An 18927-nucleotide genomic window follows, 5' to 3' on the forward strand; every position below is an offset into this window, starting at 1 on the left:
GTTAAGGAGTTCCCGTTGTGGCTCAGTGGTTAACGAATCCGACCAGGAACCATGAGGCTGAGGGTTCGATCCCTGCCCTTGCTCAGTGGGTTAAGGATCCGGCGTTGCCGTGAGCTGTGGTGTAGGTTGCAGATGTGGCTCGGATCCTGTGTTGCTGTGGTTGTGGTGTAGGCTGGTGGCTACAGCTCCGATTAGACCCCTAGCCTGGGAACCTCCATATGCCTCGAGAGCAGCCCAAGAAATGGCAAAAAGACAAAAAAAAAAAAAAAAAAAAAAAAAAAAGGAATGGACAAAGAGATTTTAGAGAAATTTCATCAAGCTCAGGATACTTCTTTTTAAACTATTATCCAAAGCAAGGTAAATGATGAAATTTTTAAAAAGTCATGTTCAGTGCTTCTTCAGTAGCCAGTTTCAACAATTATCCTGTAAAATTACAGTTAAAATTTTTTTATGTAAGAAATGGATTCTAAATCCGTGAATTTCTTGTGCATGGATTCCCTTTTAATACGAAATAAAATGCAAAATTTTCTTAAAAAAAAAAAACAATGAAGCTTTTAACTAAAACTGAGTAATAGGAGTTCCCATCGTGGCTCAGCAGAAACAAATCTGATTAGCATCCATGAAAACAGAGGTCTGATCCTTGGCCTCGCTCAGTGGGTTAAGGATTCAGCGTTGCCATGAGCTGTGGTGTAGGTCGCAGATGCAGCTTGGACCCCAAGTTGCTGTGGCTACGGTTCAGGCCGGCAGCTACAGCTCCGATTCAACCCCTCACCTGGAAAGCTCCATATGCCATGGGTGTAGCCCTAAAAAGACCAAAAAAAAAAAGAAAAAAGATACATAGATGCAGACTATTGCCTTTGGAATGGCTAAGCAATGAGATCCTGCTGTGTAGCCCTGGGAACTATATCTAGTCACTTATGATGGAGCCTGATAATGTGAGAAAAAGAATGTATATATGTGTGTGTGACTGGGTCACCTTGCTGTACAGTAGAAAACTGACAGAACACTGTAAACCAGCTGTAATGGAAAAAAATTAAAAAATCATAAAAAAAAGAAAAAAAGAAACACATTACCTTAGTGGCCAGCATTTGTTGCTGGGCCTCAATCTGTTGCTGTTGGCGAGAGGCCATTTCCTGAAGTTCAGCAAGAGTCAGATCCATCCTAGGACTATGAACCTGTTTTAAAAAATTGCAAACATTACCATCAAACAATCACAGAAATTCCTCCCTCAAAGGTCTATTTATTAGTATTACTTGAACCAATCAAGACAAAATTATTCAGCCATTTTTCTTCCATAATACTAATACCTTCACATTGACTTACTAAGATGTAAAACCTACTCCATGAGGACACAGGTTCGATCCCTGGCCTCGCTCAGTGGGTTAAGGATTCAGTGTTGCCATGAGCTGTGGTGTAAGTCGCAGATGTGGCTCAGATTCCACGTTGCTGTGGCTGTGGTATAGGCTGGCAGCTGTAGCTGCCATTCAACCCCTCAGCTGGGAACCTCCATATACTTCAGATGCAGCCCTAAAAAAAAAGAAAGAAATTATACCTATGTTGGAAAGGAAGACGTTTCTTTTCCTACTCAAAGACAACATAATCATCTATGGAGAAAATTCTACAGAATCTACAAAAAAGCTCCTAAAACTGGTAAGTGATTTAGCAAGAAGGCAAGAAAAAGATCAACATGCAAAAATCAATTGTATTCCTATACATTAACAACAACTAGAAATTGAAAACAAAGCTTTTTTTTAGCCACACCAGTGGCATATGGAAATTCCCAGGCAAGGGATTTAACCCATGCTGCCAGAGACAACGCCAGATCCTTAACCCAACATTGATTTGGGGGTAACTGATCTTAGAAAAAAAGCAAGCGAGTGGAGAAAGAAGAGTCTTTCCAAGAAATGCTGCTTGTACAACTGGATGTCCACCTACAAAAAACAAAAGGAACCTTCTCACACCTCAGGCAAATATTAACTCAAAACGGATCATAGACTTAGATGTAAAATCTAAAACTAAAGCACTTCTAAGCTGATCAATGATCCTTATTAAAATTAAGAACAAGTCATAGACTGGAAAAAATATTTGCAAATCATCTAGCTCATAAAAAAACTTGGATCGATCCAGAATATTCAAAGAACTCTTAGGAGTTCTTGCTGTGGCGCAGCAGAAACAAATCCAACTAGTAACCATAAGGACGCAGGTTCGATCCCTGGCCTCGCTCAGCGGGTCAGGGATCCGTCATTGTCGTGAGCTGTGGTGTAGGTCACAGATGGGGCTCGGATCCCAAGCGGCTGTGGCTGTGGTGTAGGCCGGCAGCTAAAGCTCCGATTTGACCCCTAGCCTGGGAACTTCCATAGGCCATGGGAGTGGCCCTATTAAAAAACAAACCAAAAACCCCTCTTAAACTCAGTAATAATAAAGCAAACAATCCAAAAAAATAAGCAAAAGAAAAAAATAAGCAAAAGAGTCCAACAGATACTTCACCAAAGATGATAGACAAGTGTCAAATAAGCACATGACAATAGATGCCCAACATCCTTAGCCATTAAAGAAATAACAAGTTAAAACCACAATATAAATGATACAAATGATTTTTTAAAAATTTTCAAGAAAATACATATATACATATATAATCATATGGAGTCATTTTGCTGAACAGCAGAAATTGGCACATTATAAATCAACTATCCTTTAATAATTAAAAAAACCCACAATGGAATACTGCTACATGCCTATTAAATAGCCAAAATTAAAAGGACCATCCATACTGAATGTAGGCAAGAATGTGGAAAAACCAGAACTCTCGGATGGGGAATATAAAATAAAACTATCACTTTGGAAAACAGTCTGGCAGCTTCTTAAAAAGTTAACATATAGCTACCATATGACTCAACCATTCCACTCCTAAGAGAAATAAAAACATATGTCCATACAATGACATGTGATCATATATCCACTGGAGCTTGATTTGGAATAAAACGGAAACAACCCAAATGTCCATCATTAGAGGAAGGGATAAGTCGTGGTATAACCAGACAACAAAACACCTCTCGGCAGTAAAACACACAAGGAAATGGATGAATCTCAAAGTAATCATGCTGAGCAAATTCAGATAAAAAGAGTCCGAGTGCCCATCATGGCTCAGTGGTTAACGAATCCGACTAGGAACCATGAGGTTGCAGGTTTGATCCCTGGCCTTGCTCAGTGGGTTAACCATCCGGCGTTGCTGTGGCTGTGGTGTAGGCGGGCTACGGCTCCGATTGGACCCCTAGCCTGGGAAACTCCATGTGCTTCGGGTACAGCCCTAAAAAGACAAAAAAAAAGTTGTTTTTTTTAAAAAAGGAGTTCCCATGTGGCTGAGTGGGTTAAGAACCTGACATAGTCTCTGTGAAGACACAGGTTCAATCCCTGGCCTTGCTCAGTGGGCTAAGTATCCAGCACTGTTGTAAGCGGAGGCTCATATCCGGTGTTGCTGTGGCTGTGGTGTAGATGGGCGGCTACAGCTCCAATTGGACCCCTAGCCTGGGAACCTCCATATGCTGCGGGAAGCAGCCCTAGAAAAGGCAAAAAGACAAAAAGGGGGGGGGGACCATCCTTAATGACCTACCGAATAAAAAATAACAGTGAATGAAGTTCAAAGGTTAAAAAAACATATATCTGAGCGGCACATACACAGCACGGGGAACAAGGATCACTTACGCCATTCTCCTTTCTCCGATGCTCACCCGGAACTTTCACACCATTTCTTTTTAAACTTGGATCCTGAGACCTTGGTCCACCCCCTAAGCACAAAATTCAGAAACATTAACATGCATTAACACTAGAGTTGACTGATAATTTTCAGTCCCAGTTCATTTCTGAGCTCTGTTGTTACTGCGCTCTGCTATTTTAAGTTGAAAATAAAATATTTGCTCATAGTAGCAATGAAGTTACGGTCTCATGATTCAGCCTGTTCTGGAAAACCTTGCTTGGAACAGGGAAGAGTCAGCACTAGAAAATGTTACACGCTAACCATTTCCTAGAAAAGCTGGATGAGTCAGATGCCAAAGGAGGAAAAAGGAAGAAAATACAGGAGTTCGGGAGTTTCTGTCGTGGCTCAGCAGCAACAAACCCGACTAGTATCCGAGAGGACTGAGGTTTGATCCCTGGCCTCGCTCAGTGGGTTAGGGATCCGGCGTTGCTGTGAGCAGTGGTGTAGATCGCAGACGTGGCTCGGATCTGGCGTTGCTGTGGCTGTGATGTAGACAGGCAGCTGCAGCTCCGATTGGACCCGTGGCCTGGGAACTTCCTTATGCCATGGGTGAAGCCCCCCGCCAAAAAAAAAAAAAAAAAAAAAAAAAAAGACAGAAAAACAAATCAATAAAACAATATCATATATATTCTGAACATGCAAACAGTCTGCTAGTGGATACTGTCCAAGTCTACACCACAAAGGTTGACACTGAGCAGCAATCCTGTTTTACCCCAATTTAGACACTATGTGGCACTGGTGTTTTGCAACAATGTGAAAACAGCGTCTTTATCTTCAGATTGTTTTTCTCACATTACAGACACACTGAAACTGCATATGGCACCACTGAGAGGCTAGTTAATAATTTACCCAGCGTGACAGAGGGAGATATTTGAACCCCTAGATGAACAGGTAAAATTCAACGAATTCATGAAAAGAAGATATGAGCAATAATGTAAATAAAGAACAAAATAAAAATAAGATACAGATGCTGACTTAAAACTACCAAAAAGAGGCAGCTTGGGGGAAAAAAATACCTGCTTATTTCAGATAAAATTACAGACACCAGTGATGCTGAAAGGCCTGTGAGCCAGCCTGGCTGAGGTGACTCAAGTTCCACGCCTGGCTCTGCCTTTAGGTGTGTGGCCTCTGACAAGTCATTTAACCCCTAAGTATCAGCCTTTCTCATCTGTAGAGTGAAAGAGGCCAGACTAAGTCAAGCCTGGGGTCTCCCACACTCCAATAATTGCTGGGTACCTACAATTTGTACTAAAGGAATAAAACTGGGAGTTCCTGTCATGGCACAGAAGAAACGAATCCGGCTAGGAACCATGAGGTTGTGGGTTCGATCCCTGGCCTTGCTCCGTGGGTTAAGGATCTGGCATTGCCATGAGCTGTGGTGTAGGTTGTAGATATGGCTCCGATCCCGTGTTGCTGTGGCTGTGCTGTAGGCCAGCAGCTGCAGCTCTGACTGGACCCCTAGCTCGGGAACCTCCACGTGCCGTGGGTGCAGCCCTAAAAAGCCAAAAAAAGAATAAAACTGAAATTCTACGACCTGTGTTACCAACATTCTTACACCCAAGAATTTTACACCGAAGTCACACTCCCTCAACTCTCCTCTCTGCACTGTGCCATGGCCTGCAGCAGTTCCCAGACCAGGGATCAAACCTGCACCACTGCTGTAACCAGAGCCACAGCAATGACAGCACCAGATCCTTAACTCACTGGGCCACCAGGGCACTCCTTCACTTTCCATTTTAAAAGATCCTTAATCCACTGAGCGAGGCCAAGGATCGAACCCACAACCTCATGGTAATTAGTCGGGTGTGTTAACCACTAAGCCACGACAGGAACTCCACAGATTCCAACATTTTTAGAAACACCTAGTAATCCTGCTCCAATCAGTGGTTTCTCACTGAGAACAAAGTGGACCCACAGGTCTCAGAGCTGAAAATCTTTCTTCCCACGTCCTACGGTCAAGCGACGGTTGTGTCCCCAGTGTCTAATGCTGCTTCCAGCCCACGGTCACAGGTTAATCAGCTTCTACCCTTTCCTCACTGTCATCTATAAACTGGTCACATAGGAGTTCCCGTCATGGCTCAGCAGTTAATGAACCCGACTAGAAACCATGAGGATGCGAGTTCGATGCCTGGTCTTGTTCAGTGGGTTAAGGATCCGGCATTGCCGTGAGCTGTGGTGTAGGTCACAGTCAAGGCTCGGATCTGGCGTAGGACGGCAGCTACAACTCCGATTTGACCCCTAGCCTGGGAACCTCCATATGCTGTGGGTTTGGCCCTAAAAAGACAAAAAATAAAAAAATAAACAAACTGGTCACAACCCTCAGTTGTCAGAGGTGTGACCACCCGACTCCCCCATTCTCTCTACCCCGCGTCCTGCCATCATTCTGGATGACCTCACCATCAAAAAGTTAACCTCTCAGAGCCCTGGCTTCCTGCCTCCTCTTGAATTCAGGCTGATTTCATGGCCCAGTGAGGGACCGTGCTGCCCAGAAGCACTCAGTATCCCAGAAATCTTAAATCCCAACATGCTAGCTTTGAGCATCGTTTCATCTCTGGACCCCTGTGCATTAACTGAAGCCAACAGCTCCCTCCCTGGTCCCCACTTTTCCTGCTGCCCCTCTGTCTTCAACTTCTTCCCCAGCTGGCTTCCCAGCATACTCTTCGTCTGTGTCCCACCGACTGTCCCCTGAACTGGTCTGGTCAAAGCCCATCCTTGGGTCCACCCAGCTTCTTCTCCTCTTACCACCCTCTGGGGGGCGGCTGAGCGCCACTGGAGACACGTCACCTGTGTTCTCCTGGTCTCGCTTCTGCACGGGCCCCCAGCCACCTGGCTCCCCTGGCAGGTCCCCTCTCCCGTTCTCCACTGCAGCGCCAGCTGCTGCCCACCTCCGCTGTCATTTCCAGATGATTCTGCCTCCCCTCTCAGAGAAAACCAATGTTTTCACAAGAGAAGCCCTGCACCCAGTGCTCCCACAGGGAGCACACGATTTCCCTGCCATTCAGAGACGCCCTACTCTGTCACGTGAAGCTCTCCAGCCCCTGGAGGGGACACCTTCTCTGGGGACTTGCCTGTGGAGCACTCTCTCCTCTCTGTAGTTCAACCTCCTGCTCTATGGACTCCATCCCCACCTGCATTAAAAACTGCCTCCCAGGAGTTCCCGTCGTGGCGCAGTGGTTAACGAATCCAACTAGGAACCATGAGGTTGCGGGTTCCATCCCTGCCCTTGCTCAGTGGGTTAACGATCCGGCGTTGCCGTGAGCTGTGGTGTAGGTTGCAGACGCGGCTCGGATCCCGCGTTGCTGTGGCTCTGGCGTAGGCCGGTGGCTACAGTCCGATTGGACCCCTAGCCTGGGAACCTTCATATGCCGCGGGAGCAGCCCAAGAAATAGCAACAATAACAACAACAACAACAACAACAAAAAGATAAAAGACAAAAAAAAAAAAACTGCCTCCCATCGAGTCTGGGATTGGTAGGTGCAAACGTTACATTTGGGATGGATTAGCAGTGAGGTCCTGCTGTACAGCACAGGGAACTACGTCCAGTCTCTTGGGATAGAACATGATGGAAAATATAAGAAAGGAAATGTATATGCCTATGTGACTGGGTCACTGTGCTGTACAGCAGAAACTGGCAGAATGGCGTAAATCAACTACGCTCTAATAAAAAATTTTGAAGAAAGGAAAAAAAGGGGAGTTTCCATTGTGGCACAGCGGAAACGAACCCTGCTAGTTCCCATGAGGACGTGGGTTCGATCCTTGGCCTCGCTCAGTGGATCAAGGATCCAGCGTTGCCATGACCTATGGTGTAGGTCGCTGGTGTGGCTCGGATCTGGCGTGGCTGTGGCTGTGGTGTAGGCTGGCAGCTGCAGCTCTGATTGGACCCCTGGCCTGGGAATCTCCATATGCTGTGGGTACGGCCCTAAAAAAGGCAAAAAAATAGGGAAAAATACCTGTCTCCCATCTTGAAACAAAACACTCAGAACCACACCCTTTCCTCCCCATCCCGCAGGTCAGGGCTTAGGAGAGCAGTCTAGCCATCCTCACCGTTCCCACTTCCCTACCTCTCATTCACTCCTCAAATCACCTGGCTCCTGACCATGGGCCACCTCTCCCCCACCTACCCCCGAGCATGAAATACAAGTTCAAATCCTTGTTATGATTCATAGGCTGCTACCTACCCACATCCCGGCCAGGGGGGCGCTCGTGGCGAAGGAAGAAGCGAACTTCACTCCTCTGACTCCCAAACCGCTGCAAGACGTCAAACATCCGCTCGTTATCAGCCACTGGACGTTCTAAAAGAAACGAACAAATGTTATCTGCAGGTAAAAGAAAGCCGAAAATATTTTCTGTCCACATTTCCTGCAAATTCTGCATGATGATGCAGGAAATAATTAGCATATTAGATCTTTTTTTTTTTTTTCTTTTGGTTAAAAGGATCCTTAGAAAATTGGAGAATCAGGGAGTTCCCGTCGTGGCGCAGTGGTTAACAAATCCGACTAGGAACCATGAGGTTGCGGGTTCGATCCCTGCCCTTGCTCAGTGGGTTAACGATCCGGCGTTGCCGTGAGCTGTGGTGTAGGTTGCAGACGAGGCTCGGATCCCGCGTTGCTGTGGCTCTGGCGTAGGCCGGTGGCTACAGCTCCGATTCAACCCCTAGCCTGGGAATCTCCATGTGCCGCGGGAGCGGCCCAAGAAATAGCAACAACAACAACAACAAAAGACAAAAAAAAAAAAAAAAAAAAAAAGAAAAAAGAAAACTGGAGAATCACCAATTTTTCCACACACACATAATCAAGGTTAAACCCGGGCAGAGGACTGGATCTTGGAGGTTCCATCGTGGATCAGCGGAAATGAATCTGACTAGTATCCATTAGGATGCGGGTTTGATCCCTGGCCTTGCTCAGTGGGTTAAGGATCTGGCATTGCTGTGGCTGTGGTGTAGGTCAGCAGCTACAGCTCCAATTTGACCCCTAGCCTAGGAACCTCCATGTTCCATGGGTGCAGCTGTAAAAAGACAAATAATAATTCCACGGCTCCTCACTGGCCAAAGGCAGGCCATGAAGCTCTAACCTACACCACAGGATCTTCAGGATCCCTCCCAACTCTAACAGTCCTATGATCTTCTAAGTATACAAATGAAAAAATAAAAACCAACTTTTTTCCTTTTTAAAAAAAAATCTTCTTTTAAAAAAAATCTTCCAATCTCAAGGAATCTGGATACAAAAACCAAATATACTGTTTGAGAGTACGGAGATTCCTCAGAAAACTAAACATAGAACTCCCATTTGATCCAGCAATCCCACTCCTGGGCATCTATCCAGGGAAAAACACGACTCGAAAAGATACATGTACTCCAATGTTCACTGCAGCACTATTTGCAATAGCCAAGACAAGGAAACAACCTGAATGTCCATCGACGGAGGAGTGGATCAAGAAGATGTGGTACATATATATACACAATGCAATATGACTCAGCCATTACAAGGAACGAAATAATGGCATTTTTAGCAATATGGATGGATCTAGAAATTATCATGCTGCGAAATCAGTCAGACAATGAGACACCAACATCAAATGCTACCACTGACATGTGGAATCTAAAAAGAGGACACAATGAACTTCCTTGCAGAACAGATACTGACTCACAGACTTTGAAAAACTTATGCTTTCCAAAGGAGACAGTTTGGGGGTGGGGGATGCACTGAGGGTTTGGGATGGAAAGACTGTAAAATTGGGTTGTGATGATCATTGTACAACTATAAATGTAACAAAATTCATTAAGTAATTTTTAAAGTATTAAAAAAAAGCCCAAATATACTGTTTGAGAATGCAACTGCACTTTGGTAATTCAATAGAATTTTTAATATAAGAAAGCTGAAATAGCCTAAGGAAACTCAATGCACTTGTCAGTCATCAAAGACCCCATTCGAGTACCTTAAATAAACAACACGGAGCAGAGAGTGGAGCAGCCAAGGGTGGAGCAGCCAATTCTGTGAACCAACCCCTGAACTTGATCTGCTCAGTGGCAACAAAGTACAGCCTGGTCTATTTACAGCAACACCACATGCTGAGAGGACAGTCACCCCTCTTGTCTAAACCACAGAAATTCTAAGACAGACCCCCAGCACCACACACCAAGGGAACACCCAGAGCTGCATAGATAATACCCCCACCACCACCATGAGAAAAATTCCAAGCAGATCCTCCACCTCCTCACCAGAAACCACACACACACACACACACACACACACACACACACACACACACACACACACTGTACTTCAAAAGAAATGAAAACCCCCAGGTTCCGGGAGCAAGAGGGAATTCAAGGAAATAGAGTAGCTTCCAGGCCATGGTGGGCGAGCTCTTCTTGAAAAGGCACAGACCTTCTTCCAAGGTCTAGGAGCTGAGGTCCTGATGACCTTTGATGACAAACAATGAGTCTTCGGCCAACACAAGTGTCAAAGGTTCTCAAGGTCCCCTACTCACACCACGCTCCAACCACACGCATCCCCTCATCCTGGCATCCGTGCCTATGCGACTTCAGATGAAGCACAGCTAGCACCGAGAACTGCCCCCCGGCACCCTTTCCTTTTTCTTTTTTTTTTTTCATCTTTTTGTCTTTTTAGTGCTGCACCCATAGCACATGGAAGTTCCCAGGCTAGGGGTTGACTCAGAGCTGCAAATGCCGGTCTACACCACAGCCACAGCAACGCCCGATCTGAACCACGTCTGTGACCTACACCCCAGCTCATGACAACACCAGATCCTTAGCCCACTGAGCAGGGCCAGGGATCGAACCTGCATCCTCATGGCTACTAGTCAGGTTTGTTAACCACTGAGCCACAACGGGAACTTCCCCAGTACCATTTTCTGCTTCTGCAGAGGGAGCACATCCATTCATCTATTATGACTGCGGTCATCACACGGTATGATGAGTGTCTCCTGATCCCTGCTTTTACTCGAAGGCAGGAAACGTTCATCTCTCTGTTACTCCTCACAATCAAGCACAGCTCCTAGCACACAAGAGAAATCCAAGAAATGGTCTCTCAGCAAACCAATGAGTGGGGAGGAAGGAAATGGAGACAGCAAAGAAAACCTACTTTTTCCCTTTTTTTTTTTTTTTTTTTGGCCACACCCATGGCATAGGGAAGTTCCCCAGCCAGGGATCAAATCTCACCCATGCCACAGCTGGCAATGCCAGGTCCTTATCCCACTGTGCCGGGCCAGGAATCAAACCTTCGCCTCAGCAGCAACCCAGAGAGACAATGCCGGATCCTTAACCTGCTGTGCCACAGCGGGAACTCCCAAGGTACTTATTTTCAGAGGTTCGTCAGTTAAAGGAAATGGGAAACTTGAGACGCTAACAAAATGGAGCCCAAAATTACCAGAAGGAAAGACATCATCAAGATCAGAGCTGAGGAGTTCCCGTCGTGGAGCAGTGGTTAACGAATCCGACTAGGAACCATGAGGTTGCGGGTTCGATCCCTGCCCTTGCTCAATGGGTTAACGATCCGGCATTGCCGCGAGCTGTGGTGTAGGTTGCAGACGCGGCTCGGATCCTGCGTTGCTGTGGCTCTGGCGTAGGCCAGTGGCTACAGCTCCGATTGGACCCCTAGCCTGGGAACCTCTATATGCCGCAGGAGCGGCCCAAGAAATGGCAAAAAGACAAAAAAAAAAAAAAAGATCAGAGCTGAAGCTAACAACATGGAAGTAACATATTTACTGTTTTAAAAATGGGGCATCTTGGACAATTTATACCTAAAAAGAGGGAGCTGAAAACATAATAGCTCTTGCTCATTGAGAGCTAATGCTAAATGTGCCAGGGACTATTCACATATCAGCTCCTGAGATCCTCACCCAATCCTATGCAATAGATTCAATTATTCTCCCAGGTCTGCAGGGAAAACACTTGAGAGTTACAGAGATTAAGTATCCTGCTGAAGTTATAAAGCCAGTAAATGAAAGACACAAGATTTGATACCCAAGACCTCGCTCGTAATCCCAACACCATACAAATGACCTTCAAATTAATTATGAATTCACTGCCATGAGTCAAAATCCCAAAAGAATTTCTCATGCAACCTTTCAAGGTAATTTCAGACATATCTGAAAAAGAAAATGCACTAGAATAGTACAGGAGAACAATGAAATAAGCACTTGCCTTACAGGTACCCAACCTATTTTAACACTTTAGTAATTGAAACTCTTTTGTCCTATCATAAACTAGGAGAAAAAAGTAAAAGAAACTGACCAAACATATAGAAACATAGCTTCATCTGAGACATAACAAGAATACGAACTGATGCTTTACATTGGTGACAAAGAAACCAACTGTTTGATAAGACACACAAAAAAATTTCACTATCCACTTGGGGAAAAAAATATTAGATTCCTAACTCACACTAGTCAAAAAAATTAATGAGGAAGGGAAGGAAAGAAAAAGCTTTAAAACTTGATAGTACAAAATAATAGGAGAATATATGTATAGCTTTGGAGTAAAGAAAGAATTTTTTTCAATAACACACAAATAGGCCTGAGTGTTAGAATATTTTTAAACACCTACAAATCAAGAAGGAAAAAGGCAAAGGCCAAAAGAAACATGAGCAAAGGCTATAAAGAAACATTTTTTAATGGAAAGTCAAATGGCCAAATGAAATAGACTAATGAAAAAATTCAAATAGACAAATGAAAAAATGGGCAACTTCAGCTCTCAGCTGAACAAAAATTAAAATAGTATTGTATCATTTGTTATGATGCCTTTAGCAATAACTGGTCAAAGTGTGAACTTCCACAGCCTTATTGAGGGAAATCTGGTGATATACATTAAATTTAAAATGTGTGAACCTTGGGGAGTTCACTTCGTGGCTCAGTGGTTAACAAACCTGACTAGCATCCATGAGGACACAGGTTCGATCCCTGGCCTCGTTCAGTGGGTTGAGGATCCGGCGTTGCCGTGAGCTGTGGTGTAGGTCACAGACATGTCTAGGATCCCATGTTGCTGTGGCTGTGGCGTGGGCCGGTGGCTACAGCTCTAATTCGACCCCTAGCCTGGGAACCTCCATATGCTGTGGATGTGGCCATAAAAAGCAAAAATTAAAAAAAAAAAGAGAGCGAGAGAAAAAGCCATTATACATCAGGTGACATAGGATGGGCTTGGGGGAAATGACGTCCTTCCTATCTCTATTACTTCTTCTTTAACAAAAAAAGAACATGTGCAGGATTTATCTCTTTTTTAAATTAAACACATTAGAAGAAAGAAAATCCTTTAAGCAGAAGATTGAAACAGACAATTCTCCAAAGAAGACATACAGATGGCCAAAAGACACATGAAAAGATGTTCAACATCACTCATCACTAGAGAAATGCAAATCAAAACCACGATGAGGTACCACCTTACACCCGCCAGAATGGCTATCTTCAAAACGTCTACAAACAGTAAGTGCTGGAGAGGGTGTGGAGAAAAAGGAACCCTACGACACTGTTGGTGGGATTGTAAATTGGTGCAACCACTGTGGAAAACAGTATGGACAGTCCTCAGAAAACTAAACATAGAACTACCATTTGACCCAGCAACCCCACTCCTGGGCATCTATCCAGAGAAAACCATGATTTGCAAAGACACATGTACTCCGATGTTCACTGCAGCACTATTTGCAATAGCCAAGACAAGGAAACAACCTAAATGTCCATCGACAGAGGAGTGGATCAAGAAAATGTGGTACATATATATACACAATGGAATACTACTCAGCCATTAAAAGGAACGAAATAATGGCATTTTTAGCAATACGGATGGATCCAGAAATTATCATGCTAAGCGAAATCAGTCAGACAATGAGACACCAACATCAAATACCATCACTTACATGTGGAATCTAAAAAAAATGACACAATGAACTTCCTTGCAGAACAGATACTGACTCACAGACTTTGAAAAACTTATGCTTTCCAAAGGAGGTAGGTTGGGGGTGGGGGATGCACTGAGGGTTTGGGATGGAAATGCTATAAAATTGGGTTGTGATGATCACTGTACAACTATAAATGTAATAAATTCATTGAATAATATAAAAAATAAATAAAAATTAAAAAATAAAAAAGGTCACTTGGGTTTCTTTATGTGAATGGTCTAATCTCACGCCTCTAAGAAGAAAGCAACTCGGGAGTGTGTGGAAGAGCTTCCTGAACACTGAGCTGCAGGAAAGTGGATGGACGGTGAGTAAGAGGGCTCGCCTGGGGAGCAGTGGGTGCTCGGCCCACAGTGGGATCCCATGAATGGTGTGAAAGCAGTTAACACAGTGGGAAACTTGAGCTGGGACACTGCATCCCCAGGGAAGAAAAAGGCTAGCCAAACATGGCAGAAGTCAGGAAAAATTACTCCCCCGACCACAAACTCCTAAGGGGCCCCAAAGAAACCAGGCTGTCCCCTTTCTGAGCTCCAAAGGACAAAGTATGGGATTGTTTCAAGGCTTAAAATAATGCCTGTGCTTTCGCCACCACCTCCTGCCACCATAGTAATAACGTAACACCAAAGAGCATTCCCTAAAACCTATAGAAACTCAGAGAGGGCAAAACAATCAGGACACCTCATATTTCTAATTAAGTGAAGCCTAACCATACAAAAAACCATTCTTGCACAACTACCACAGGACCCAGCAATCCCACTCTTGGCCATATATCTGGACAAAATTTTCCTTGAAAAAGGCTCCTGCACCCGTGTGTTCATGGCAGCACTATTCACAACAGCCAAGACATGGAAACAACCTCAATGCCTATCGACAGATGAATGGATTCAATGGATGAACTGACCAGAAGATGTGGTGCATATACACAATGGAATACTACTCAGCCATAAAAAAGAACAAAATAATGCCATTTGCAGCCACATGAATGGAACCAGAGACTCTCATACTAGGTGAAATAAGTCAGAAAGAGAAAGACAAATACCATATGATATCATTTATACCTGAAATCTCTCATATGGCGCAAATGAATCTTTCCATAAAAAAGAAACTCACGAACTTGGAGAACAGACTTGTGGTTGCCGAGGGGGAGGGCGAGGGAGTAGGATGGACCAGGAATTTGGGGTTAATAGATGCAAACTATTGTCTTCGTAATGGAAAAGCAATGAGATCCTGCTGTATAGCACTGGGAACTCTGTCTAGTCACTTGTGATGGAGCCTGACGGAAGATAATGCGAGAAAAAGAATGTATACATGTATTTGTGACTGGGTGACCTTGCTGACAGTAGAGAACTGACAGAACACTGAGGACCAGCTATAATGGAAAAAATAATGATCATTTTATAAATAAATAAATAAAAAGGCTACCTCAGACCTTCCCCCTCTCAAAAAAAATTAAAAATAAAAAGTAAACAAACAAACAAACAAAAAACACTCTGGAGCACCATACGTTTTACCATAACACGCCAGGAGCTTCTGGTCTATCAGCTGCCTCCCCTTTGACCTTTTGTTCGGCAGAGTCAGAAAACAAAAATACTAGGGTCCCAACAAAACTGGACCAGGAGCAGTGTCTCTGATGGACACGCTAGTGTGCAGTTCTGATTTACCCCGTCTAAACCCAGTAGTAACAAGAGCCACGTACCGGAGCCACACCAGACTTCGGCCAGGTGGCAGTCACTCTCGCCGGGTTCTTTGCACAGATCCACCACATCTCTGCAGATGGTTTCTGGGGTAACTGGGACTTCCGTGAAGTGCTGCTCATTGTTGCTGAGGTACACGGTGAGAAACATCTGGAGACACAAGCAGAAACACAACAGCTCTATCAGTCCTGTCTACACCGGGGCTGTTCCCTTCTTGCTCACTTCAGACTCCTCTCCCCAGACAGTCTCAGTCTCAGTGCAAACGTGTAACAGGAGCGGCCGGCTGCCCCCTGGCTGGAGGTGGGGAGGGACGTGAAGCTCTGCCGACGGCCCCCACTCCCGATCCACCTGCCTCGCCTGCAGGAGCCCTGGGGATCCCGGGAGCATAAACCAGGGTCGCGAAAGGTCCAATTAAATCTTCCTTGGACCTTTATGTTATTTATTTAGCAAATACTGATATAGTTCTTAGTATGATGTGCCAGACCCAGACTACAAATCCATCTTCCCATCAATTCCACAAGGACAATCACAGGATTGATCTCTCTCTCTCTCTCTCTCTCTCTCTCTCTCTCTCACACACACACACACACACACACACACACACACACACACATCTACTCCTGCAAAGGCTCTTGGGGAAGAATACACAAGAACAAAATATGTGTTGCTTCTGAAGGTGGGGATGGAACACAGGGGACAGAACTTGGAGGGAGACCTAATATTTATCTAGCATTTATATCACGTGCATAGGCCACCTGTTCAAAAACCAGTAGTTGAAACCTAAGATGTTTTCATCAGATTAAATACCTACTTCAAAGGTAAGTCTTTAGCAACAAGGTGTAAGCAGGAAAGAACGGCTGTTACGCTAAAGCAATGGGACCTTGTATATAAACACTAGGGCCAGCAGGCGATGTAGAGCTGGACTTATCAACGCTCTTCCTCCCCGTAAAAACAGACACTGTGTCTTCAAAACACGGCTACTAAGAATTCAAGTTTTCATACCTATTAAAGAAACCAAAAACTTCCCAACAAACCATTGTCGATTCCTTGTAGTGAAGACACTGAATGAAGCAACAAACACACTGTGGACGGTGATGCAAGTCAGGACCCCCGCCCTCAGCCACTTGGGAGTGCCCGCGGTGGTGCAGCGTAAGTGAATCCAACTAGTAACCATGAGGTTGTGGGTTCCATCCCTGGCCTGGCTCTGTGGTTAGGGATCCGGTGTTGCCAAGAGCTGTGCTGTAGGTTGCAGATGCGGCCCGGATCCTGCGTTGTTGCTGTGGCTGTGGTGTAGGCGGGCAGCTGCACCTCCAATAAGACCCCTAGCCTGGGAACCTCCATGTGCCGAGGTGCCGCCCTCAAAAGAAGAAAGCAAAAAAAAAAAAAAATCCCTACAGTTTCCCAGGAGGACCTCAGAGGCTTTCAAGCTGCCTCCTTCCTGACATTCTGATAAACTGTGCTACATAAGGATACACAGTTCCAGCCCTCAACTTAGCCAGCAAGGCAGCACTTTAAAACTGTTGCACAAAATGAACACAGGTTTCCACCCCTGTTGCTGCTCTGGATACATACACAGCACTGTTAATGAGGGAGACAAGCAATTTACATTTCGGTATTAAATAGTACTCCTCCTAGGACCTGCTGCCTAGCACTGAGAGCTCTACGTAACATTCTGTGATCACCTATGGGGGAAAAGCATCTGAAAGAGAATGGATGTGTGTCCATGCACAACTGAAGCACTCTTTTTGTACATCAGAAATGATCACATCGTAAATCAACTATACTTCAATAAAACTTAAAAAAAAAAAACAATAACTAGTATTCCTCCTCTATACTCTCTACACATACCAAAACCTTTTTTTGTTTTGTTTTGTCTCTTTTTTTATATAATGATTTTAATTTTTTTCCATTATAGCTGTTTTGCAGTGTTCTATCGGTTTTCGACTGTACAGCAAGGTGACCCAGTTGCACATACACATATACATTCTTTTCTCTCACATTATCAGGCTCCATCATAAGTGAGTAGACATAGTTCCCAGGGCTATACAGCAGGACGAAACCTTTTTTGAAGTTTAACATTTCAAACATAGTCATTGTTTTCACTGTAAATATGAGACTCAGAAGTACTTATTCAATAACAGGCATATTTAATCTACAGTACAGATACACAAAACACATCCTATACCAACCATTAAAAGGCGATTACATAAGATAACAGCACCTTACCTGGTATACACATCATCTTTTAAAAAGCTTTCACACATATTTTCTCAGAAACTTACATCAAGATTTTCTCTTTATAAATCAAATGACAACTCAGGGAGGTGATCCACCTGGCTACTAAAATGAGAGGGCCAGGATGCCATTTTGTTCTGTTCTTTATGTTCCTTAGAGCAGAAGAATATTGGGAAATGCTCTATTTAACCATAGGAAACAAACTTCGATAGAGATCCAGTCTTTTGCTTTCTAGAAAACAAGAGCTTCGTTCACTTCAAAGTACAATGACAAATAAGATCGATGAGAGACGCGTTCTAAGATTACTTTTCCCGGGAGTTCCTGTTGTGGTTCAGCAGAAACGAATCTGACTAGCATCCATGAGGACGCAGGCTCAATCCCTGGCCTCACTCACTCAGGGGGTTGCTGTGGCTGTGGTGTAGGCTGGCAGTTGCAGCTCTGATTCAACCCCTGGCCTGGGAACCTCCATACACCACAGGTGTGGCCCTAAAAGACCAAAAAAAAAAAAAAAAAAAAAAAAAAAAGATTACTTTCCTCTCCAAACCCACAGGATTAACCCTTGCATGAGTGGTAAATGCTTGAGTGGAGGAGAGTCATTTACCCCATTCCTGCCATCAGGCGTGAAGACAGCTCTGGAGTGACTTTTCCAACTGTGCCAAGGGAGCACTGGCAGGTGGGCCTGCCATGCAACCTGCTGCGACCTACTACGTATTCCCAGGCTGGAGAGCTGGATTCTCACTCCAGCTAATAATTACATTAGCTTGTTAATAATTATTAGGGAAGTAATGTCACCTCTCAGCCTCCTTGTCTTTAAAACAAGAGTTCTTAAGTTCTCTAAGAGCTACCACTTAGTTTGGGTGTTTACTGGGTGTCAGAGCAGGAGCGGACATCTTTATAAGAGTCTACAAGCTGGAAGTTGGCCATTCGGGACCTGCATGAAGGGAGGGTAAGGAGAACAAGGGCAGAGTCCACAGAAGGGATCCGGTGACTAAACGAGGGTGGAGGGGGCGGTGCAAAGGCGTGGGTGGGAGCTGATCAATTCGGTGGATGACAGGAAATTCAGAAGGAAAACTGGAGTGCTCTGTCTTGTGATGGTGGGAGCGGCAGCAGCAGGCGGGAGTTTTGTCTGGATGAGCCGACCTGGGATCTGCCCACACCAGCCTGTCCCCACTCCCTCCCCAGCCCTCACCCCCTCTGCTGGTGTCCTCCTGGGCACTTGCATTTGCAATGCTGTTGGGGAGGTTCTGTTGTATCACTACTTCCTCAGAGCTTCCCAGGTGACACCTGAAACGTGCCAGGCCAGGAGGGCAGGGAGAGACAGAAGCAAAAGGCAGCC

General features: G+C 44.8%; 1 protein-coding gene across 3 annotated transcripts in view; it reads right to left on the minus strand.

Moving 5' to 3' along the window:
* The window catches only part of TP53BP2 (tumor protein p53 binding protein 2), a 66364-nt gene that overhangs the window by 23985 nt on the left and 23452 nt on the right, over positions 1-18927 (minus strand). For 2 of the 3 annotated variants that reach the window (XM_013980098.3, XM_003130583.4), the window contains exons 2-5: positions 15359-15506; positions 7933-8046; positions 3703-3785; positions 1074-1175 (exon numbers count right to left, since the gene is read on the minus strand). In XM_013980098.3, the coding sequence (XP_013835552.1) occupies positions 1074-1175; positions 3703-3785; positions 7933-8046; positions 15359-15506 (447 nt within the window). Of the gene's footprint in view, positions 1-802; positions 1176-3702; positions 3786-7932; positions 8047-15358; positions 15507-18927 lie in introns of all 3 variants that reach the window. The other variant, XM_084979320.1, reaches the window with a different exon arrangement.

Source organism: Sus scrofa, chromosome 10, assembly GCF_054392235.1.
Source record: "Sus scrofa isolate SSC_HxYL_T2T_F1_AM1 chromosome 10, Sscrofa_HxYL_maternal_Yorkshire_Landrace_v2.0, whole genome shotgun sequence".
Lineage (NCBI taxonomy): Eukaryota > Metazoa > Chordata > Mammalia > Artiodactyla > Suidae > Sus > Sus scrofa.